Genomic DNA, 25,978 nt, shown 5'->3' with positions numbered 1-25,978 from the left:
TTTCAGGTCAGAGGAGTAGATAAGTATGTCATCTAAATAAACATACACGAAATGGTCAAGAAAGTCTCTTAACACGTCATTTATCATAGCCTGGAAAACAGCAGGAGCATTTGTGAGACCAAAAGGCATGACTTTATACTCATAGTGTCCACTGGGTGTATTAAAACCAGTCTTCCACTCGTCACCTTCTCTGATCCGCACCAAGTGATAGGCGTTGCGAAGATCCAACTTGGTGAAGATCTTGGCCTGTTGGAGCTGGTCAAACACGGATGACATAAGAGGAAGTGGATAGCGATTCTTTATAGTGATGTCATTGAGTGGGCTGTAGTCAATGCACGGTCTTAGGGAGCCATCCTTCTTCCCCACAAAGAAGAAACCGGCTCCGGCTGATGATGATGAGGGGCGAATCAGACCCGCTTTCAGGGAGGTTTCGATGTACTCCCGCATGGCTGCCCTCTCTGGCCCAGAAATCGTGTACAGGCGGTCTTTGGGAATGGTTGAGCCCGGAATCAGCTCAATGGCACAATCATAGGGTCGGTGAGGAGGAAGTGAGAGGGCTTTAGTCTTGTTAAAAACCTCTTTGAGGTGGTGGTAGCAGGAAGGCACAGAGTTCAGTTCCGGGTAATTGGGATCTGCGGCTGGATTGACAGAGATCAATTTAATGTTCGTGACTTCCTCCTCCCAAACTGAGGGGTTCAAACAGTTGCTCACACAGTCCCCTCCCCATCCCAGGATCTCTCCTGTTCTCCAGTTTATATGGGGATTGTGACGGAATAACCATGGCTGTCCCAAAATTAGAGTCTGTGACGGTGACTTGAATACATAGAAACGAATGTTTTCCCGGTGATGGTTAATGCACAGTTTGAGAGGTGCTGTGATATGTGTGATAGTAAACAGTTCCTGACCATTAAGAGCTTTAGCTCTGATGGGCTTAGCTAAAAGTTCTGTGCTAAGCCCCAGTTGTTCTGCTAGTTCCCAGTCCATCAAGCCTTTATCAGCCCCTGAGTCTATGAGCGCCTTGAGTTCAGTGGTGGTGTGGTGCATTACCTGGACTGTCGTGAGAGTGCGTGAGGTGGTGCCTGAAACCTTGAATTCACTCACCACCATGGTCCGTTTGGCAGTGCAGGTGGCGACGAGATGATCGGGTTCACCGCAGTAGAAGCATCGGCCCTCCTGCAGACGTTTCTGTCGTTCGCCGGGTGTTAGTCGAGCTCTTCCTAGCTGCATGGGCTCTCCCTCTCCTTCCGGATGGGAATGATGACGCTGCTCTGGCGGTGATCGACGGGTGGTTGACCATCCTGGTGCTTGAGTGCGTAGGGGTCTCTCCATCGTTGTGGGTCTCGGAAGACGTTGCTGTCTGAGTTGACGGGTTCTGTTGTCTGTCCGGATTGCGAGTGCGATGAGTGAGTCGAGATCTGTGGGTAGGTCCAAGGGAACCAGAAGGTCTTGGATAGGAGCTGCCAGCCCCTTCAGGAACACGTCGTATAAGGCCGTTGTATTCCAGCCACTCTCCGCCGACAAAGTGCGGAAACGGATAGCGTAATCACAAACGGAGTCGCTGCCCTGTCTCAGCCCGCTCAGCTCCCCAGCTTTCTCCCGGTCGGTCATTACCGGGTCGAAAGTTTTCTGCAGCGCCGCTTCAAAGTCTGTGAGGGATTGGCAAACTGGCGAATCCCGGGCCCACTCTGCCGAGGCCCATGCCTTGGCTCTTCCGATAAGGTGGGAAATCATAAAGGCAAGCTTGGCTCGGTTAGAAGGAAAAGCATTGGGGTTTAGTTCATAGTGTATGGAGCAGTCTATGAGAAATGTTTTGCATAATCCTAATTCACCAGCGAATCGTGCTGGTGGGGCTAACTTGCATCCCGCTCCAACGGCTGGCACAGTCAGGACGGGAACCACGGGTGTAGCATCCGCTGCTACTGGAGGCTCGGGTGCTGTAATTGTCATCTGCACCAGACAATCGTTCAGGCTCTGAAGTTGTGTCGAGAGAATCCCCATCTGGGATGCCATAGCGGTCTGGAATTCCTCCTGACGGGAGAGCCGGGCTTCTTGGGCTTGCAGGACTGCCGTGAGTTGTGTCATCCCTGCTGAGTCCATACTGGCCGAAGTGTAATGTCAGGCCTGGACTGGAATGAGGACTCAGAAGCAGAGAATATCACGTACCAGCACACTTTATTGATTTCAGAACCTCAATGCAGAGTGACAAACAAGAAGGCTATGAAAATCTCACTAACTATATCTATATAATAATATAATACTTGGCAAGCAATAACTGGGGAAAAAGAACTTCCTAATAAATACAAAACATACACTAGAAAAAGAAAAAGCTTTTAAACATAAACCACTCCCGAAGGAGGACAAACAAATGGCAAGAGCAAGAAATCAAAAGCGCTCCCGAAGGAGGAAAACCAAACTACTAATAAATGGGGCAAAAGAAAAGGCTCACCTAAACAGGAGGCTCAACAAACTAACTAAATCTCTCTTAACATAAATCGCTCCAAAAGGGAGGAAGAAAAACAGTTTACAAACAACACAAAACAAAGCTAAACTGGAAAACTTTAACAAACAAAAAATCACTCTCAAGGAGGAAACAGAAAACAACTTACGTGGCGTAGCAAGAAACTCTTTGGCAAAAACGACAATGACTGTGGGTAAGGCTTAGGTGCACGAACAAGAACGAAACACTTCGGCACAAGACAAAGGGGAGACGCAGACTATAAGCACATGAGGGTGAAGGGAACAGGTGGAAACAATCAGAGACAATCAGACCAGTGACACATGAGGAAGGGCAAGTGACCTGAAACGAGAGGAGAGTTAGGATTTCAAAATAAAACAGGAAGTTACGAGACAAAAACCCCAAAACAAGACAAACCTCACCGCGGTGTGACAAAAAGCTGTGTCAATACGACGCCCATGGTGGCCTACATCTTTGCCTAATCTTCATGGCACAAACACATTTCATTAATGATATAATGTTATGAATCTGTATATATGTGCACAGAAGTTCAGATTTTATATATCTTTATTTGTATATATTTTGATTTGAGCTAGACTGAATTTATGCTTAACCTTATTCTTTTGTGTTCAATCTCTGCTTTACTAGGAAAGTTAGACTTTCATTGTACAGTGCAACGCCTGTTATTACTGTGCAGATAACAATTAATAATCTCGTATCTTCTTGATAAATAAACAGACAAACAATCAAAGACAAAACAATAAAGAAGAGCTACATGAAAATGAGATAAAGATGGACAGAATTATTTTTTTTAAATTGGTCTCACACTGCTGTTGTCGAGCTTTGTGTGGTCTCCTGCTCCATTTTATTTCACTGTCATTCAGGTATGAGAGTTCTCCTCTGATTTTGTCTTTAACTAAGATCTACAAGCCAACTTTCACGGAGTCCCCTTCAATTTGAGCAAACATCGGTTTAGTTCAACTCTGCTCACCTCAATTTAAATCACTGTCTCTTAAGTCTCTTGGAGGATATAGTTCTCACATAACAAATTCAAACTGTAATTAGAACAAGTAAAATACATTTTCTTTGCCAGCAGAGGTAGGTGTAGTGTTTCAGCTCAGTTCTCTAAGAAGTATTGTTTTGTAGATAATTTCAATGAACAGTAGTTTTGTCTCAAACCTTCAAACAGTGTTTTTGACAGTGCAGAGTGGATTGTGATTTCCTATAATCTGCTGCTGTCAGGTCCTCAGGTCCTAAGCAGCTACACTTAAGTTCCTGTGCAGAATAAACATTGTTTGCCGACTGTACTGTATATGACTGGAGGATTCCTCACTCAAGTGTTTTTTTTTAAACATATTTTATTAGATCCATCTCCGTGGCAGCTCAGTGGAATCTAAGAACAATTGTGTTTCACAATATCTTGGTTTGCTTCCACAACACAAAGCAGCCAAGGTAAGGAAAGGTTAAGGTTGGCAGAGTCCCACACAGGACTGATTGTAGAGTTATTACAGACAGTCGGTCTCACAGAAAGACAACGCTGTAGGAAGGCCTGCATAGAGCCAGCGGTGTTTGGAAGAAGCTGCCAAATCCAGGTTGAGAATTTCAGATCAGATTAACAGACATCCTACTGCCGCCTCCAAGGGAAACAAAACTCTGCTGTGATGAGGTGACACTTCCAGCCCCTCCATGCCACGGCCAAAGAAAACATGGCGGAGTGGGAGAGGCTGGAGAGGAAGTGGAAGAGATATACTGCATACAGTACATAGACAGGTTGGTAGAAAGGAAGATGGGGATGAGGGCGCATCACTTTTGACAAGCAAACTAAATGTGTCCACTTAAGAAGGCAATTTGTATGCATGTTCTACATTTAGCGAAACCAATTTAAAACACTCTGCTTAAATTCAATCAAACTGCATCAGATTGAACATACTTACAAATATTACTTCACTAACAGCGCTGGATTTTTTCTATTATTCAAAGGGGAAACTCAAAATGTCATGATGTAAGTTAAATAAAAAAATTCCATGATTCGCCCCTGATCCAAATCCACAACAAAATTTGATGGGTTCCTTCCTGACCTCGACTACAACCTTCAACCAAGGTTCATGATAATCTGCTCAGTTGTTTGCTCACAAACAAATGCAGGTAATCACTAAGAATAGAATAGATGAATAGTCATGAAGATCAAGTCACTGTTTTCCAGAGAGACTTGTGCATAATAATACTTTTTTGTAATGTATTCAATTTGCAATGAAAATGAGCTTTAAAAACTGGATTTTCCAAAGGAACTTAGAAATTTGTTGGAGCTATAGTTGCAGTAATATACCTCTGATGTGGCATTAGAAGTTCCTATATCACTGAGGCCAACATTAAATGTGCCTCATAATTCATCCTGAGTCAAACCTTTCTCATACTCCTTTTTTCTGTTCCTCACATTCATACAGATAGAATCTTCAATCCCAGTCTCATCCTGTTAACCACCATGCAGCTGCTCGCAGGTAAAACACTCTCTTCCGATGCTCTTGTCTCTGTTCAGTGATGAGAGTCACTCACTTTGTTCAAGCCAAGAACCTTTTACCTTCAAGCGTTCTCCTCACCTTTTGGCTGCTGTTGCATTTCACCATTTCTGGGCCCAGCAAGAAAGTTAGGAAAATTCTGGAAATACAGCGGCCTGCAGGCACACGCTACATATAAGTTGTGTCAGGGGTTTAAATCAGACTAAAGATGGCTTTTTGCTGTATTTCATCCCCATCTTTCCTTTTATTTTCCACAGTTTTCATACTTAAAAGTCAGATATGCCATAAAAAATAATTGTTTTAATGAATGTTTTAACTTTGGCTAAAACCTGGCTCTCCAGGTCCTCTATTCAGACGTTGTGGTTTACTGATGCTAAGCAGCTCTTGGCGTGAGTGTAACTCTGCGATTAGTGCCCCTTTAAACACTTATAATTCACAGCCTATGAAAATATTAGCAGAGAGGGCCAGCGCTCTGCCTGAGGGGGTCAGGAGGTTGTTTTAATGGTACCATGGGCTCAGTGTGTTGAACTGCTCCACCTCACAGCATTAGGTTTGTCTTAAATCACTTGCAGTGGGTTGAGAATGTGAAGAAAAACTATATGAGATGTAATCATATGTGTGTGCAGTAACGTAAACGTGAAAATTAGCCATAATGCTCTGGCTATTAAAACCCTGACATAACTGGAACATATGGAAATTATTTGAAAAGTCTGAATTATGATGACAAATGCTTTGTTTTTTTAGTGTTGTGTATGAAAAAAAGGCCTGAATTCTCATATGTTCACATCCGCACACCCACACACACACCCACACACCTCTGCTCAGACCTAAATTTCCTGTTAAGTTGCGGTAGGAGGTGTATATGAAAGATTTGTCATTTGGCTAGTGGCCCGTCTCAGCTAACAGTTTATATAAGGAAGTTTAAATATCAATAAATACCTTGTTCTGCTTCACAGGTGCTTTCCGTTTTTAGGACATGATCGATGGCGTGCAGAGGAAAGAAATAATGAAAAATACCTAAGAAAAAACGACTTTATAATGGAAACGAGGCTGTACTACTCTGTGATCTATGTTCTACGAATATCATCAAGGTTTCTCTTAATCTGTGAGCATATGTAGCCAATAAATAAACCGCAACATCTGTACAAATGTATATGTTGACTTTTGAACAAATAACTGAGGTTTAAGTGCAGACCTTGTTGTTTTCTGATTTCCTGGTAACTATTGTTTGTGCTGTATTGTGTGTAGTCCATATTTTACGAGGACAAAAGTATTTTTTTGTTTAACTGAACATGATGCAGAGCTCTCTGCAACACCAACATCATAATTTAGCTGGCAAACCTCATGTAAAATGTAAGGTGCAGAGTTGCGAGTATCACTCGCAGCATTTTCGATCATCCATGATGTGTTAAATTTCTCTTCAAACAAAAAACGCTGTAAAATAAGTGTAATATTATTTCTGTAGTTTATATCCTATGAAAAACACATAACATAAATATTCTTCACAACATTTGATTGTTTTTTAAATGTTGTTCTTGAAAAGGAATGGTCAAATTCCTGGTGAGCATTTAATAACCCTCATATTTCCCACAAGAAATGCTCAATATACTGTATCTGTTACTGTTAAATTAAATATTATGAATATTCTATGGTTTCTTTAAAATCATATATGAAGAACACTTAGAAGGTAAGTGTCGGCAAACCTGAAAATCTTGATTTCCTTCCCTTTCATCAGAAACAGATTTTTTGTAATCTGTATTATTTACTCTAAGATTTGTTCTCCGATGGCACAGACAGTCATTACTGTAAATTAGATTCAACTCAAATTGAATGGACAATAACGCTGACCCTCAGTTTATACTACCGCATGCATGTGTACTACTATAAAGTCAAGACTACCATCTAGTGTACAAAGCAGAAATTACAAGGAAAGTGTAAGTAACTTAGCCTCACAGTGCCAGTAATGATGTTTGTTTCCAATTTAAAACAAGTTCGAAAAGGAATATGTTACAGAAAAATGTATCTGACAGTATTTTATGTAACTATTTTGATCTGTAGTTTACCATGAAGCTGCTTCACTTGGTTTGGCCGAAGTCTTTTTGTGTGGGGCTTTCCTCTGGTAGTCCAAAGACATGCACTGTAGGGTTGGGTTGGTTGGAGACTCTATATTGACTTAAGGTGAATGTGCATGTAAATGGTTGTTTGTCTCTGTTTGTCGGCCCTTTGATGCCCTGACCTGTCCAGGGTGAACCTGCTGCTCACTCAATGTCAGCTGGGATTGGCTCCAGAGTCCAGCCCTGCCAAGCAGATAAGTGATATGGATGCATCGTTAACTTGTCTTCACAAAGTGATTGTTCTAACTTACTTTACATTTGGGCCACTATGAGACATATCCTTGTCAGAATGCATCTCCAAACACTAACAAGAGCATCCAGTCTATCATTTACACAACGTTCACCGACTCTTCCTGAACTACAGCTCTTCCACTCTCCAATATTCAGTTGCATCTGAGTCCTTTACATTATTGCAGCAGACTCAGATCAAACATCATGGCTCAACATTCTGCTGCCTATGAAACATCCTGCAGTCTTTGTAAATCTGAACTCTTTCTGAAACTTGTAACAGATAAATAAAGTGTTTCCCCTTCCTCATGCTGCATTTACTGGTTGTCCAAACGGTGATGCAATGCTGTAAGAGAGGTGTCAGAGAGTGTCAGGCACATTTAAACGTCCTGCCTTTGAAATTCCTTGAAAAAACATGCATAAGATTTCTTATTTATCCTGGTTGAATGTCGAATAAAGATGGTGCACTAATCCTGGAGTGCAAGAGGGTAGTTTGTCCATGAGAGGGCGCTAGAGTTCAAGTTTTCTTGTCATCGGTGGGCCATATGGTGCTGCAACAATTCAAACACATTCAGAATTACAAAACAATAAAAAAAATTTAAAAAATAGCCCACTTAAACTTACTCCATACTTTACTTAATAAGTGCATGGAAATAACACCCAATTTTGGGTATTGGCACATGTAAAACAAATCGAATGAATTAAAAGTGACCTGAGATCATGTTTTCCAATAGTAGTTTTCTACGGTGTTGTGCATAGATGCTGTTGCCTGATGGTCTCATAGAGAGTTCTGGGTCTATATGTAGAGAGTCATTTATGTGGAAAAGAGTATTTATATATAGATTTCTGAAAACAAAACGAAACAAAGCTGTTACCGTCCCATCTCACTTGTAAATGTTGACCACAAATTTTAGCCAATACCTTAGCCCTAAGGCTTGAATCAGCTACACCGAATTTTATTTCACCAGACCAAACCAGATTTATGGAAAACCAACACTCCTTTTCTAAGGATCTAGCCTCGTTAAAGGCCTCCTTTTCAGCCTAAATGACCTCTGATATCCTCATCTGGAGCCACGTTCACGCTGGCACGCACACACTGCACACACTGCACACACTGCACACACTGCACACACTGCACACACTGCACACACTGCACACACTGCACACACTGCACACACTGCACACACTTCAAGTTCTTGTCCAAGGGCATGCGTGGGGAGCGCAGTAGCATCGCTAGTTCCGGTAGCATTGCTACTTCTTGAGGTGGACATTTAGGCAAAAACATGGTATTAATTACGCCATTTCAAGTGGAATTTGAATATCGGGGTTTACAGACACTTGAATAACACGGCAGGTCCCGCTGAAACTCTCATGAGTGACTTTTCATTTTTCGGTGAACTATTCCTTTAGTATTCTTTTTTGAACCCTTATCCATTGTAATCAGCTGGTTTCATTCAGGGAATACTCAGACATGGCTCCAAACACACACTTTCACTATATGCACATGAAGAGTGAATGTTTCCGGTAAAAAATCTAATCTGAACATTCAAATTCATGATACATATTTCCCCTTTAAGATGTCTAGAAATAACTTTAAATATTTAGGTGTGAACATCCGCCGACAACTGTCAGACCTCTACAAAAAAAAGTCCCGACCTTGGTTGTCAAACTTAACTTGACATGGAAGGGTGGATTAGATATCCATTGCTGGGAGGGTAAATTATATTATAATGAATGTCCTTTATTTAGCCAAATCCTTTTTTCAAATAATCAACAAGCTGATTTCCTCTTTCCTATGGAAGGTCAAGGCCCCTAGGATCAAGGGCTAGTCTATACACAGGCATAGATAAAAGTCAACAAATACATTTGTAGATTTGATGTGGTGTATTTATTGGTTACATATGTGGATGGTACTTCCTGACTTCAGATTATTCCTGGGCAGCAAATATACACTAAATGGTTCTTTGGATTCAGGAGCAAACAATAAGTTGGTGTGCATGTGAGGCCAAATCATTCCTTTCTACTTCACTTGTAGCCCTACTCTCATTTAAACTGCCTATTCACCCAACCCAATGTACATGCAACCCAACTGCAGAGTCCACTTCACAAATTTGGTCCCAATTAGCTTACATTTGGACTGCAATGATTGTCTAACCTCAGTCCCATTTGCAACAACTATCTCTTTCCACACCCCAGCAACACAATTTTGGAAACCCCCCTGAATCAGAAAAGCCCTATTTCCAAATTTGACACTTAAATCTCACATTTCAGAGTGACCTCTCTCGACAATATCCCAAAAGACTGGGAAGATGAACTAGGCAAAACTACTCATGGCAATGAATGGAACAATGCCTTACTTCGAGTGAATGATTGCACATGTTTAATAAAGTGCTGACACCATGTGCTTCGGAAGTTGCAATTTTATGTTACAGAAAATATAAATAAAAGTACTCATTGTATGTTTTTGTACCTGCTCAATGAATAAAAAGTTCCCCCCCAAAATATAGGAACTGAGGTGAAATATATAACATAATGTTCGCTTGTGGTGCAGGAATCAAACACCAGAGATGACGAAACATTGGAAAGGACATGTGTGCAATTGTCGGCCAATGAGACTGCCTTCCTATTTACAGCACCGTTGGGAGAGGTTTGTCTTCAGGGAGCTCTGCTTTCTGGCTTCACTTTTCAGTTACATTTTGGTTTACAGAATGATCTAGTTTTAAATAGAAAAGACTATTTCCCAACACTGACCACAGGCAAAAGCTTTCTGGCAGAATGCCTTTGAGGCCATTTTCTCCCATGTGCACCTGCACTGCATCACAGGGATTTCCCATGTTACACTACTGTACGCATCCTCCCTCACGTACACTCATTCTCAGTGAGACACGTGCTGTGACATGAGGAGAGGGGGAGGGGGATGCAACAGAAAATAATAGAAAAGAATACAACAATTCAACATTCCAAAACGTAGATTTATTTATTTTTTCTGCATAAACGTGCATGCAAATATACCAATTTAGCAGCAGAACAGACTGTTACCATGGCAACGTGACTTAGATGTATGACTTCTTACGTAACGTTGCTGCATCCATCCATACATGTACACACCCACACCCACACCCCATCCATAGGCGACCCAGCCTGCAGTCGTTCATAGATCACTGTAAAATGGAGCACTGGCTATAAAACATTTTGTGTTCACAGAACATACAGTCTAACATGCAGAGAGTAGCCATCGTATCACATACATGAATGTGATCTGTAGCTGTCCTTTCACTGTGTCTTTTTTTAAACAACTTTATTTATAAAACATGGAAGATCAGTTCTCAATGCCTGTGTATAATAATCCTTCTATAATTCATGAATGCATAGTTGAATCCTCTTGTTTGTATATGACTATGTGTTTATGATTTCTTGTCTTTGCTGTCTTTAATTGTGTCCATATATATCTTCTATATCGTTAGTAATAGCACTGTGTGTAATTACACTGTAACACAATTTGGTCAAAAAAAATCCTCTTTTGGTTCTAGATCATATTTTTCACGCATCTATGGAGCTATGTTTCATCATATCCACGTGTCGAGCCGGTGCATGGTGGGAAGTCTGCTGCTTCGTCATTCCTCGTTTGCACGTTGGATCAGTCCCTTACCGTGTGTGTGTGTTTCTCTCCCGTAAATAAAAGTGTGTTTCACCACAGACAGCCCTGAGATTTGTGTTAGGAACAGGCTGTTCTAACGAGTCAGTCCCTCTCCACCCCCCCTCCATCCTCCCTCTCTCCGCGCCCCAGCCTCTGAGGGGCCGTGACCAGTCCCACGTTCCGAATGGATCCTCACTGCAAAGGATGACATGACGTCACGTCGCCAGGGCGATGGGCTCCCGGCGGCACGTGTCCCGTATAAAAGCGGAAGAGAGAGCGGGGCGGTGCGCACACAGACTCCAGACTCATCAGAGAGGTAAGCTGCTGTCCTTCAGTGCGGAGCTCACCTTCATCCGCTTCCATTATCCACACTCAGGCCATTTAGATGGTCTCACACTATAAAATCTGCACTTCACTTTCAAATGTTAGTTTCTCTGTCTGCGCCATCACCAGCTTTGTTACCTAATGTTAATGCTAAATTGCAATTCTTCATATTCACCGCAACAAAAGCCGCATGTATTCCTGAGGGTGACATTGCAAAAAGCTCCGAGCGACGTGGGAAAGCCTGCGGCCATCATGTCGTCTGCGTGGTGGATTTGACCGCCATCTCTGCGTGGATGGGCCACGTATCCGTTTAAAAGAGGAAGAGAAGCTAAGAGCTAGTGACGCTACGTTAGCATTATGAAGATACTTGCTGTGTGTACGTGCACAGGAAGAGAAAGGCGAGGATGGGAGGGGATGCAGTCATGGCCTCGCAGTGTGCAGACGGTTAGTTGCATCATTGAGACTTCAGCTCAGTCCACCAGAGCAGTAAAGTCACTCCGGTATGAAACAGGTGATGGATCGTGTCACACTGTACATTAAATCTGCGTGTTTCGAGTGTTGTTCATTCTTAATAAACCATTCATTCATTTGAAGCTCGGTCGTCTTCCTGCGCGGATAACGTGACATTGGAATGTCCCATTGCTGCATCTTTGCGGAAGTGGATTAGTCTCCATGTTATGTAACACAGCACCAACATATATATATTACCGCTTGTTCCGCGACAGAAAACGCACGACTTCAGACCACGTAGGAAGAAGTTGTGATGAAGATGAGTTTGAGTTTACAAGCGGATGGTAGTACAGCCGTAGTAAAGCTGCTACACGGGGCGTAACCGCTTCGTGAATCGAGGTGAAGCTACGTGCCTCCTCTCGTCCTCGTGATGAAGTCTGTCGCGGCTGCGCCATTAGACTTCGGGGATGAATTGAGCTCCGGTAGTGAAAACGGTGAGCCGATGTCACTGTGATGTGAGGGAGGAGAAACGACGGATGAATAACCTTGACTGTGTCGGATGTGGAAAAGATGGAGGAGAAGAGGTGGAAACTGTAATTCCCGTGATGCAAGTGAAGGGCACAGAGAGCGCGGAGAGGCGCAGAATTCTGCCGCAGTTCTACTCCAGACTCGCCAGACCTGTTGATGCGGTTTGCAGAGACTAGGCCTGGGTCCTTCAAACTAAACTACACCTCATGATTGATCCATTTAGCCATCAAACCAGACATACTTTATGAACAGGCAACAAGGCTTCATAAGAAAACTGTAAGGGCAAACGTGTTCAGCAGGGAAAACATAATAAGGGTTTAAAAAAAATGCATAGTCAATATGGCCTTGGAGCCAAACGGTCCTCTGGTACAAAAATATACAACACTATTGCCTCTCATAATCTCATTTGATATTCCAACGTATTTATAATGGCAGAAGTAAAAGCACACTGTACTGTAAAATGTTTTTGGATGCAGCCATGTCTGGCCTCTCAGTGTTGAAGGTCATCACTCCAGCTGAGGAAGGTCACAGCAGAGGCCCAGTGCTGCTGCAGTGATGCCCCTGGTCTTTATTCTAACACTGCAGTTTATTGACCAGACATGAGTCGTTCATACTGGACTTGGAGAAGTGTGTGTGTGGGGGGGATTACTTCTCATTCCTCAGCCTCTGGATAGCTGAGGGTTATTAATACCAGGCCTCTGAGGACTATAGCTAAAATGCCTGGAATTAAAGAAACATAGCAACCCCATGCCTTTCATCAGCAGATACAATTTACTGTGATTTTGATAAATGAGAATTCATTTACTTGATTTCCTGTGGTAGACGGATAGGTCAGGATGACGTATATGTCAATGTTCTGTGCATCACTATTTTTTCTTAGACGCAGCTGGGACATTATTTCCATGTTATGCACAGAGGTTGTTATCTTGTTGTGTCAGTGTCTGGTCTTGTGCTGCTCTAGGTGAGGTGTCAGCTAAATGCCTGAAATGTAAATGTCAGCGTCTCTGTGTGGCCGACATGTTGCCACTATGCTGTGCGAGGAGAAAACCACAAGGTGATGACATTAGCTGGGTCACACCAACAATACACAGGACGTGTTATTTCTAACAGCCATGTTAATATAGACACCATGGGGTCTGCACATCTGCATTTTACTCTGGTGCACAGTGCAGGTAGCAGTTTGTGGATAATCACTAATTGTACAGTTTTGTGTTAGTTACATACAGATTTGACACATTCATCCCATGAGGTTGTTATGAGTTGTTCATTTTCTAGATTGACACATATTTTCCTCTAAAGGTTGTTGGATTTTTACTAGAATATGCTCACGATGAGTGTCCCTCTCGATCTTTCTCTGCTGCTGACTTATCAACCAGCCATTTATGTCCAGGATGTGTGTAAGAGAGGAGTGACTCAGCACTCAAGTCTGTGCCAACTAACTGTTGCAATTTTAAGGGAAAAACTACAAAAGAAAGGCACATAACTGGGATATAATAGTCCCCTACTTGTGCAACAATGTAGTTTTGCATTGATAATTTTGTACGAAGCAGTTATTTAAAGATACAAATGTGTGCAAATCTAGCATGAAATGAGAGCGGGTAGCACACAAAACATACTGTGTACTGTATCTTGATAGCTTGATAGATGAGAGGAGGTGATAAACAAGACCGCGGCCTCAGGAAAGATATCTGTCATCTACCTGCCGACACAAGCTCACACAGCCGTGTGTGTGTGTGTGTGTGCTCCAGCATTACCTCTGCAGAGTGGTCACATGTCTCCTACTGAGTCCCCTGCAGTATAATAAAGCACACTCTTTACTAATTCATGATGTTGTGTGTCTGTGTGTAATGTATACACCAGGTATGTTGTGGGGACCTGAATGTGCTTAAACAGTCACATTATGGGAATTTGTCTTCTTTAACTGGACAAAAGCAAGTCCCCATATAATGTTTATCAATACATTTGAAGGCGAAGACATATTTTCAACAGTTAATAGTAATATATTTATATATAAATACGTATTAAAAATAATAGAAGTAGTAGTTAAGGCAATGGGTGTGTCTGTGTGAGTACAGGCATTTTTGCGTGCCTGAACATGTCTTGGTTACACCACAATAGCAGGCTTCACCTTATTAATTTCATAAACCCAGGTATGCGTTTGTGTATTTGATAGTAGGAATACATAAAGCAATCACCTCTTAACTCCATAAATTTAGCCAAAGACCCTGCAGCTGGTACCCTGGCAACGGCGGGGGTGCGACTGGCAGAAAGAAAGAAAATCTGTCTGTCCCTGTCTGCAGGAGGCCATGCCTGCTGGATAAGACATAGCCTGTGGTCTTGTTTGTGTGCACTGGTGATGTGATGGTGTCCGACATTTAACTGACTAGGTCACGGCAGCAAAGTGACATTGCCTCAGTGACAAGACTATAAAAAGAAAGGAAGCAGGTACTTTGCTGAGGGGGGAAAGACAGAGGGATCATGAGCAGAACCAAGGTTTCGTAAGTTGCTGAAAACAGAAAGTCTGCCCACCTGCATTTGAGTTTGCATAAAAGATTGAATAAGTATCTGTTATGTGTTTGATTTATTTTATTCTCTAAGTGGCGGGCAAGAAGAGAAAACGTAACCTAATTGGATAGTCTGCCTGGCTTCTAGCCAATCAACTCACTGCAGTGGAAAAACACTGGAGAGAAAGAGGGTGTGACAGCATGAGGAAGCTTTGTAGAGCAACTAAGAGAAGAAGGGCGGTAGAGAAGGAGGAAGTGGTAGTGGTATAGTGGGCAGGAAAAGGAAGAAAAGTAGACTAAAGAATGATTATTAAACTTCAGCCATTCAGTATACAACAAACAGAAAACAGGCCAGTCACCACTCACATCACCATCATGGATTAGGTGAATGGTTTTGTCTGTCTGTAATACTGTTGTAAAGAGGTACAGTATTCTTTCTGTGCTCCTCACAAACTCATGTCCATACAAGGGCTGGTGAGATGATAGAGTTTATATATCTGTTATAGACAGAGAAGAAGAATTTGTGTTTGTCTGGTCAAGTGTTGGTGATTGACATCAGAGGAGGGGCTAGTCCTCATCTCTTTTAATCTTTCCCTCATTCAGTAGATTTTGTCCCATGTTCTAGATGTAGCGCTGTTGTCTTTGTCCTTTCCTGGTATACTGGTAATAAAGTAATCTTTCTTCCTGCAGTACACATGCATACACATAACCGTGATGACCCTGTCCTGCACCCCTGCTGGTGAAACTCTGTGTTTGTGTGAGGAAAATGGGTCGCAGCTCAGAGGGAGGGTAGGGTGGCAGTACATCAGGGAGGGGGGGGCATGAGACAAAGAGCACAGAGGACAGACATAGGGGCATGAATTTTAATGATTAGTGGGTAAAAGGCTTGGGGAGGGATAATACTCAAAAAGCAAGGAAGACACAAAGCACTGAGAGAAATAGGAGGTAAAGAAGAGAACATTGAAGGAAAGAAGTAGTGTTAGGCAAAACATAGAAACAGAATTATAGATGTGAAAAGAGAGGAAAAAATTGTTGAAGTGAAGATTATTCATTCCCTTTTCACTGACCAATCAGCACTCAAAAGCTTTAGTCTAATCCTAAATAGAACATGACCGATGTTTTGATTGGTCAATAATATCAGCTGACATGAGCCTTTCACAAACATAAAGGTATCAGCATTTAGCTTTGCTAATATGAAACCTTTTTATTTTATAGAATAAAAAAAATACAGAAAAAAGATGTGCATTCATGTCCATTCCTGTTTGAAGTTTAAAAAATCTGTTTTCTTAATTCAAGTTTAAATATTTACGAGCCATGTCACATGAAGGTGATACCATTGAAGATATTTTACTTTGACAAAATTAAATTATCTGTGCTTGAGTCAAGTTTCAGTTTTAGTAAGCTCCTGTTCAGTTGATTTATCATGATGATAGTCGAATGGGTTTTTCAGTACGTGACTCTTACACCCAGCCCTTCCATGCTAAAGTACTGAAAGTAAATCTGCAATGGGTAGTGCATGGTGCTTAACTGGTGTACATGTCTGGCCGTCTGTCTGCCTCTTCTTCCCATTTTTTAATGAGTGTCAGCAGATTGCCAGCTGCAGTTAACAACGTGCAACTCCTTTGCTCTACTCTGCACAATACCTCCTCTGTGAGCCGTCATCATAGAGGGTGCGCTGATGCCAGATCGGGGTTGATTGGTCCTCAGTCAAAGGGGCAGGACTGTGTGGTTGAAAAGTGGGGGGAGCTGCAGGCTAGGGTGTCGACTTTCCTATTGTAATATATCATTGAATAGTTTAATTCACACAGAAACAATGGATAGTTCCCCTCTGCTATAATGCGGTTATTCGCCAAAAGTAACATTTCACATATTTAGGGCCCGAGCACCGACAGTGCTTTTTGTTTGATTATTTTGGACAATTAATCGCATTTTTGACGGTTTGATCATACACAAATTTCGCAGGTGTGTCAGGCCTGATGAAAATGTCTGGATGCTGGAGTAGATCGAAATGGGCGTGGCAAAATGGCTCAACAGTGTCCCTTTAAACGCAGCAATTCGGTCTGGTTTAACCGATCTTCAAGAAGTTTGGTACACAAGTGTATCATGACCGGACGGAAATAAAAGTACTGTCACCAATACTATTAACACGACAGAAAGTCGGCCATTTTGGATTTTGGCAGTTTTACACGTGTATTTTAACAAAGTCCTCCTAAAGCTTTCATCAGATCAAATTCAAAATCAGCGAGTGTCATCTTAACAACATGTAGATTAAAACTTTGCATCAATTTTTGATGAGTCGCCATCAAAACACGAGGTTGTTGTATCTCGGACATACATGGGCCAATCTACTCCAAATTGGACATATATGACAAAAGTCTTTTTGTGCTTTAAATCACAGCGCCCCCTGGTGGCAACAGGAAATGTCTTGTTTTTTGCATGTCTTACACTTTGAAGTACTCGTCCTCATCTGTTGACCACAACCATGTCAAACTTTGTCAGAAGAGTCTCAAGGCCTTTTTTGATGAACTCATATCAACCTCGTGGCGTCAAATTGCAACAAGTCGCGGTGACACACGAAAGTGCTGTAACTTCACTATACTTTATTCAATCTCCCTCACACCACATGTGTGTAACAACATGACCTCGAAGACATTCATATGGTTTCAAGAAATGGGCGTGGAAAAATAGCTGAATAGAGCAGCCGGCACCACGATTGGCGGACATGTACAAACATCGGTAGGGACATGTGTCTTTTCATAACGAATAAAAAAGTTTCTTGGATTCAACAAAGTCTGTTTAAAGGCAAGATCAATGCCAAATTAAGATCAGTGACACGCCTCTGATCTTGGCCGTGTAATAGCTTTTAACTTATATATGCACTGCCGAACTTCAAAGTAAAAAGCTTGCAGCTTATAGCTTATTACTGTAAGAACAGTACAAACCCCTTCCGCAGTCATTAAATAACTGTAATAAATCATTATATGACATCATCCATTTAATGGTCATTTTAAGAATAATATAAATTACCAAAAGGAAAAAAGAGCCCCCAGGAAACGATCTCATTGAATCTCCTTGACCTTAAGGGCAACTGTGCTTGACTGACTCACAAATAAAGAGCTGGGACAGAGCAATTTTCCCTTGGTGGCGAAGAGACAACCTGCTACTCAATGTAAGAGAAAACGCACCACACCATTGGTACAATCAGTCAAAGTGAAAAATACTTTTTTTTTACTCCAATTTCATTGTCCAGTCAGCACCAAAATTCTCACCTATGATCAGAGTCCCGGCCTGAACAGCCTTATCAACGTTGACTCGGGGTCATCAAGCCAACCACTGATTCACCATTAAACAGGAAGTTATTTTTAATAGCAACCGGCCCCAAAAATGTCACATGATCAGAGTCCAGGCCTGAATAGCTCCATATGTTATTATCAACTCAGGCTAATAGCGCCACCTACTATTCAGCGTGAAAATTACGTTTTTGTGAATCCACTGAGCATTTTCCAATCAGCACCAAAATTATTTCACATGATCAGAGTCCCTGCCTGGACAGATATATCAGTATGTAGTGAGAGTGATAGCACCACTTCCTGGCAAAACTAAGTAAGCCTCGTTTAACAACTTTAATCGATTTACATGATATTTTCACTGTGTGGTCCACACTTGAAGCAGGGAAACCCTAAACCTAGTTCATAATAAAAATTTAAATAAAAATTATTTAAAAGGGAAGCAGAAACTAATGATGAACCTTTGACTTCCTACATAAGCCAGGATTTTCTTTCAACTCGACTCAAGAGTTCAAGTCCATCCAAGTGCTGGAAATGGATTTCTTCCAGAGCACTGGTTTCCCATTGTCACCCCTCCCTCTTCTCCCATTGATTTGCCAAACCACCGCACTGCTGCTTGGCAACAGTAACGGACATTTAGGGGGGGTTGTCAAGTAACTGCAGACTTACATGCACCTGCCCTTTGGTAAAGTATTTAGTGCTTGCCTATATCATTTTTTTAAACATACCCATGGTATACTTTTTTATAGTTTTAACTCAAACAGCTGAGCCCCGTCGCTAGAGTCACTAGATCTACTTATTGTGTGGCTTTTGTGATGTCAGCCACTGTTTAAAAGAAGCTGTATTGTTTGTCAGCAGTGCAGCCATTTTGTGTTGGAAAACCAGGGGCAACTCCTCTATGCCGAGAAAATGGAGGCATTTTAATACAGATGGAGAAAAGCAGGAGTGAGACCAACTGTGAAAAGGTGCACAGGCCACAGGGGGTCACTGTGCAGAGTTTGGTGAATGCACAATAGCTAACAGTTGGAACAGATAAAACAGAGGAGCAGAAAGACAGCAATGTGAGTGCATGGTCATACTGCACTTTGTCCTTCTCTCTCTCCATTGGTGACCTTGCATTATGCTTGCAGCAGCTCTGCCCTTGATGAAAGGTACCACAAAGAAGCACAAAAAGATAATAACGACACTAGACTAGACATTAGACGTACACTAGACATGATGCATTAAGAGATCTGACATTTGAAACTGTGGCAGACGGATCAATAAATAGATTTTGACCTGGAACAAATACTGTTTTAACTACAGACCGCACATGTTAATTAATTTAGGTTAGTTATGATAAACACAAGTTATTATTTACCTCCATACATATTTGAGATTGTGTGGGAGAATCAAGGGAGATGATTTGTCATAATCTGATTGTCCCGTTATGTTTATTTAAAGTGCTCCCACAATGCATTTCACCAGATTGACAGCCTGTCCTACATGCTCCCCACAGAGACACACAGATTAAGAGATTACAGTAGTCTTAAATGATGGCTAACCAGTTTCAAGGACAATCCACGTTGCCCTTATGTACGCTACCTGTGGCTGTCACACCACACTACTGGTCACTGGTCACAATATGAGTGTATGAGAAGATAAAGGAGATTGAAGGATATGGTAGACAAGAAAGGGGCAGGAAAAGTGGGAGGAGAGGATAGAGGAGGTGTGGCATGTACAATATGAAAAGGAGAGGAAATCAGAGGAGAAATGAGGTCAAATAGTTGAGTCCAGCCCAGGCTTCCTCTTTGTTCAGTCAGCAGACAAGTCTCTGTTTGTTGCCGTTACATACCTACAACGCACTTCTCTCCTCACCTCTTATGCACCTCTCTCCTCACCTCTTATCACAGCATTTTTACTCATCTTTGATGAGAAAAGTACTAATAGACAAACCCAAGTAATTTCACCAAGTTTTAAATAAGTTATTTATTATTAATAACCATGATGATAATATTTTAATTGTTTGTCAGAGCGGTGGACAGCAGGTTGACAACTCATTATTAGCATTTGCTAACTATGGCCAGAGCACCAGCAGCTCTCCTGGTGTTACAGCCCCCTCTTGCCTGCCACTCCCTCTGTCACATTTTTACAACCCACAACAAATGCATGTTGCTCACTGCCCCTGCAACCTGCAGGCAGGCTTACTTTGGTTGATGCTGCTCAGTATAAACCAAATCATCATGGTAATTAAGATTAAAGATGAAAGATTAAATGGTACAACTAAGCGCCTGAAATTTGACCATGTTATACCTTGAAATCAGTAGCTATGTTTTATCCCTGATACTAAGTCTACAAATGCTCAGATCATCACACAGATACAGACTTGTTGAGGTTTTGGAGAAGCAGAAGCTTCAGATTAGTCACATTACACCAATATAATGTATACAAACACAACCACACCTTTATTGTATATTGCCAACAACTTGATTAACCTGATTAAAGCCACCTCCTGCTGTCAGGGCAACAGTTGGCTGCTGTCAGAGTGTATACCTGTGTCTTTGCTGCCAGGCTTAAAGTCTGATGTTTAAAGTCTGTGACATTTGCTGGCACATCATTAAGCTTCAGCGACTTCCAGTGGTGACACCAGATGGTTCTGACTGAGTGTGTGGCCAGCTAGAGGACACTACAAAGTGAGATTCGATATCCTACATTTCCATGTTGTAGTTCTGTTTCTAATTTCATTGTTTTGTGTTTTTTCTCTCAGATAACTTCACAAACCCAAAACAGCAGCAACCATGTCAGACCTTTGTGTTGGAATCAATGGGTGAGTTGGAAACACACACACAGGCGCATCACACTGATTTTACAATGGTTGACACAGGACATTGGGGACAAGGGGTGTTCACCGTTTTCTCAATCATTACTCATGGTTAGTATATATAGGGGGGGGGAGCATTTGATGAAATTATAAGTTAACAGTTTCTGATATGATAGAATGGATCAGTGCACTACTGGTTAAGGCTGTTATTAGGTCCATGTGAGGTCAAAGGGGTGGTTTGACTTCCTGGGTAAGTTCCCTACCATTATCCCACAATTCTCACTCTCTGTCTTTCTCCTCACTGCAGATTCGGTCGTATCGGCCGTCTGGTCCTGAGGGCTTGCCTTGAGAAGGGCATTAAGGTTGTGGCCATCAATGATCCCTTCATTGACTTGCAGTACATGGTGAGAAAATGCTCATGCTCATCTAAGTCTTCAGTGCATTTTGTTGGAAGAGGCTTCTATACAAAATAAAAAAACGATAAACTGAACCACAGTTACACATCCGGGGCCATTTTTTCAATAGCTAAAATAAATGTGAGTTCTCATCTCTATCTATTATTTAATTTAGAACTAAAAACTCCCAGTAGCTCCAACACCTGCTCACCCCTCACACTCAGCACCGGCTCTCACCAAGGGTGTGTGCTGAGCCCTCTACTATATGCACTTTACATCTATGACTGCATTGCCGCCCACCCCACCACCACCATCATCACATTTGTGGTCGTCTTATCTCTGGAAGAGACAAGTTGGCCTACATGGATGAAATACAGTAACTGACGCGCTGTGTTGTGCAGCAAACAACATAATGAGGGACTCCTCCCATCTAGCGCTCCACATGTATGACCTGTTGGTCCTCTGGCAAGCGCTACAGGTCTATCAAGGCTCGCATCACTAGACTGAAAACAGCTTCATCCCTGGGCTATAAGAACACTTGACCATCTATAACAAGCAAGCCTTAACCTTGCTCTCTAACCCATATGACACTCTTTTGTAAATCAGTGCAATATGATTACATTTATTTTATAATTTACTCAAATGCAATGTGGACATAATCATTTTAGCTGGAAATTATTTAATTTGTATTTTGTGACCTCTGATGAATGAATGTGTATGGTGGTTGATGTTTTTGTTTTTAAACTTGAGAAGCACTGCTACTTTCATTGCATCCTGCACAATGACACTACAGCATTATATTCTAAATTAATATGTAGGGCTGTATTAAGACTATAATAATATAGTACCATTATAAGTATACATTTTTGCGATAAAACAAACAGAAACCCCTTTACCTCTTTATAGCCTTGCATTAACAACCCTATCGTTTTCCTCTCGCCTCCTAGGTCTACATGTTCAAGTATGACTCCACCCACGGCCGTCACAAGGGTGAGGTCTCCCACGAGGATGGCAAGCTCATCGTCGATGGCAACTCCATCTCTGTCTTCCAATCGTAAGTGATGAAGATGATGATGATTGGGTTTGAGTGGATGTTGCTGTGTAGATATATTAGACCCACATCAGTAGCATTTTAATTTTAGCAGAGAGGTCTGTAATGGAGGCAGCCATCTAAAAGTTCATGTTGAATTAGGAATTGATTTTCCAGTTTCAAGGTGATCTAGCTGATGCCATTTTGTCGTTTATATCCTGAGTGAATTCCTGGCAATGGAACAAGGCTGTCTGCGGCCGCAGACCTCACTCCTATCGCCCCCCTCCACCCGGCTGTTTTTTTAGTCCATTGACTAATTGTGCCTCATGTCTGCAAACGGCCGTACCAACAAAAAGGAAGCTTATACAAGAGGCATTCCATTCACAGTTTCACAGCTCCTCTATTGTGAGATGTTCCATTCTTGTTCATTGCAAACACGAAATCATCCAAAGAGGCTCTGAACACTAATTTAGAATGTACAGGATGTACTTATCTAACAAGATTAGCTCCCACCCCCACCTCTCACTGAATTGAACTTGTGCACTAGGCACTGGTGCTGCTATGCCTCCGGGCACAGGCATAATATTTTCGGGTTTGTCCGTATGTACACTGGTCAACTATTTGTCTGTCAGTCCGTCCCTTTATTGTGAACGCGATAACTCAACAACAGTTGAAGGAATTTCAAAAACATTAACTTTTTGTGTTCGAAGGTCAAGGTCACAGTGGCCCCTTGAACATGATATCTCAAGTCTGCCTTCAGGGAATTTCTTGACCATTTTTTCATTCAAGGATTAACTGATAAGATTTCATTGATCAAAAGTCACGGTGACCTCATATGAGTCTGATGAATATAGACTGAAACTTCACTGGCCAGGGGGGATGTACAACTGTAGGGTGGTAATTTTGTAATTTTGTTGTAACTTGATTTGTTATGTTAAACATAACTGTACCATAATCATGTATTCTTCAAGTGACACTTCTCTTTCTGTGACTCCAGTATGAAGCCAGCAGAGATCCCCTGGGGCAGCGCTGGAGCCAAGTATGTTGTGGAGTCCACCGGAGTCTTCCTCAGTGTGGAGAAGGCCTCTGTATGTACATACACACAAACACTTGTACATGTACATAAGACAAATTGACCCAGACTACCAGACAGTCCTGTTTCTAACCTCGCTCTCTCTCTCTTTCTCTCTCTCTGTTCTGGCCAATCACAGCTTCACCTCCAGGGTGGAGCCAAGCGTGTGGTTGTGTCCGCCCCCTCACCTGATGCTCCAATGTTTGTCATGGGAGTTAATGAGGACAAATATGACCCCTCCTCCATGACCATCGTCAGGTAAGATACCTGTGGTGGGGGACGTGCATGTCACTACATTTATAGTAGAAATACATACAAATATGTTCTTTATTGTGTAAATATGACCAGTTGTATCATTCTATTTATAGTAATGCCTCCTGCACCACCAACTGCCTGGCCCCCCTGGCCAAAGTCATCAATGATAGCTTTGGCATCGAGGAGGCTCTTATGGTAAGTCATATTTAATCTGTGGTTGTGCTTCATACTGTAGGTGGTGCTGAATATTTATGCTTGCATGTATGCTAAAGGTACTATGGAAAATGATTGTTTAGTGTATCTAATATGACACTGTCCTCTGTAGACTACAGTCCATGCATACACAGCCACTCAGAAGACAGTGGACGGTCCCAGTGCTAAGGCATGGCGTGACGGCCGCGGTGCCCACCAGAACATCATTCCAGCCTCCACTGGTGCCGCCAAGGCAGTGGGCAAAGTCATCCCTGAACTCAACGGGTAAGGACAAGTACATTTGTTATCAGTCCTATAATCACCTTTGTTATTGGTTGCAAGGAAGCTGAGAAAGACCGAAAACATAAATCTCATCATTTTGTCTCTGTCTCTCTCTCTAGTAAGCTGACAGGCATGGCGTTCAGGGTGCCAGTGGCTGATGTGTCAGTGGTCGACCTGACATGCCGTCTGTCCAAGCCCGCATCTTACTCTGCGATTAAGGAGGCTGTCAAGAAGGCCGCACATGGGCCCATGAAGGGAGTGCTGGGTTACACCGAGGACCAGGTGAGACAGAATCAATTCACATACACTTTGTATTGCCTGGTTACACAATATCTGACTTGTAACTGACTTTTGTGTTTTGCAAGGTGGTTTCCTCTGACTTCATCGGTGACACCCACTCCTCCATCTTTGATGCTGGCGCTGGCATTGCCCTTAATGACAACTTTGTCAAGCTCATTTCCTGGTGAGTTTTCACAGTCTGTCCCAACATGTGTAAAAAACCTTTGTCTTCTCAAACCTGATGTTTTAATAACAATTCTTAAATCGCCTTGTTTTCCCTCCCTCCAGGTATGACAACGAGTTTGGCTACAGCCACCGTGTCGCTGACCTGCTGCTGTACATGCACTCCAAGGAGTAGACACTTCCTGTTGAGAAAGGAAGTTAGGAAAGGGACCACCCCCAACCGTCCTCTGTGCCCTCTCTTCTCTTTTACACACAAGCCCCACCCATAGCCAAGTCCTTTCATCACAGCCTTTAGCTCTACTACATCAGACATAGGCAGCAGCAACAGCGTGTTTGAGTGTTTGGTTTGTTTTTCCTTTAATAACAAGACGATTGGTCAGTGACAGTATTTTGTGTCTGTGTGCCCCCCTCTCCACCTCCCTCTGCCACATTAGATGTGATGTTATGGCTCATTACTATGGTAACTACTGTATCCATCACTGTTGGTGTGTTTTAAAGGCTAAATCACCAGTGGAAGGAGGAAGCTGAGAGGTAGAGCTACTGTAACTCCACTAAAGAGTAATGAGTCAAAGAAATAAAACTTGAAAACCTCAAGCTGTCCAAGTTTCTATGTTATCATCTGTTCACTCTTGTCTATGGAGCCTCGGAACTGACACACTGAAGAAAAAATGGATTCAACAAAAGGCTGGGCAATAAAACAATATCAATAATTACTGCAATATGATTATCATCACTCGCAACATGAAGATATTGATATAATGAATAATAATGAATGAATTGTATAAGCACAGAGAGGTGGTATAACGGAAGTTAAGTTTAAAACCACAGCATTCACTCAGGAGCAAAAACCTGTCGTTAAACTTAAAAGAAATAATAATGTGATATGTATTGTGATAGTTATCAATATCATCTAGTATAAAAAAAATTTATTCTACAGTTTTTGGCCATATTGCCCAGGCCTAATTATACAAGTCTGACACGTCTTTGAAAAATATTAATGGTTAATTAATTAAAGACAAGAAATTTAAAGCTTTATGACTTTAACCTCTAGGGGACACTAGCACACGGGGATTAGAAGCAAATGCACTCAGGTTTTCTAGCATAAATATAAATTCCATATTGCCAGATAGGGGTTGGAGGCATCATAGCAATTTATAGACTATAAAAACTTCATGGATAAGAACATCGGCCAAGGACACAGGAAGTGAGGCCAGACATATTAAATTGAAGGAGACACCTCTATCATTCTTCTTTACAACCAAACCTTTGTGACACCATGCCTCCTGTTACAAATCCTGTACATGACGGTGGTTCACTTTAACTAAGAACATTACAAGACTCTGCACATCCAAGAACAAATTAAAATTTTCATTCAACTCCAGTATTTCAAAATTTCATGTTACTTTCTACTCCAGGATAATAAAGGTAATTGTATGTTTTACTCAAC

General features: G+C 42.0%; 1 protein-coding gene across 1 annotated transcript; it reads left to right on the top strand.

Annotated features, from left to right (window-relative positions):
• Positions 1-11,201: 11,201 nt before the first annotated feature.
• On the top strand, positions 11,202-25,125 carry gapdhs (glyceraldehyde-3-phosphate dehydrogenase, spermatogenic). The gene is made up of 11 exons (XM_061081132.1): positions 11,202-11,266; positions 20,790-20,849; positions 21,151-21,247; positions 22,186-22,292; positions 23,266-23,356; positions 23,480-23,598; positions 23,709-23,790; positions 23,921-24,072; positions 24,189-24,351; positions 24,435-24,532; positions 24,637-25,125. Exons 2-11 carry the CDS (start codon positions 20,821-20,823, stop codon positions 24,704-24,706), a joined length of 1,008 nt encoding a protein of 335 aa, XP_060937115.1. The 5' UTR covers positions 11,202-11,266; positions 20,790-20,820; the 3' UTR covers positions 24,707-25,125.
• The last annotated feature ends 853 nt before the right edge of the window (positions 25,126-25,978 follow it).

Source organism: Limanda limanda, chromosome 11 (genome assembly GCF_963576545.1).
Source record: "Limanda limanda chromosome 11, fLimLim1.1, whole genome shotgun sequence".
NCBI lineage: Eukaryota > Metazoa > Chordata > Actinopteri > Pleuronectiformes > Pleuronectidae > Limanda > Limanda limanda.
The sequence above is the reverse complement of the archived record's forward strand: the minus strand, read 5'-3'. Positions and strand labels throughout refer to the sequence as shown.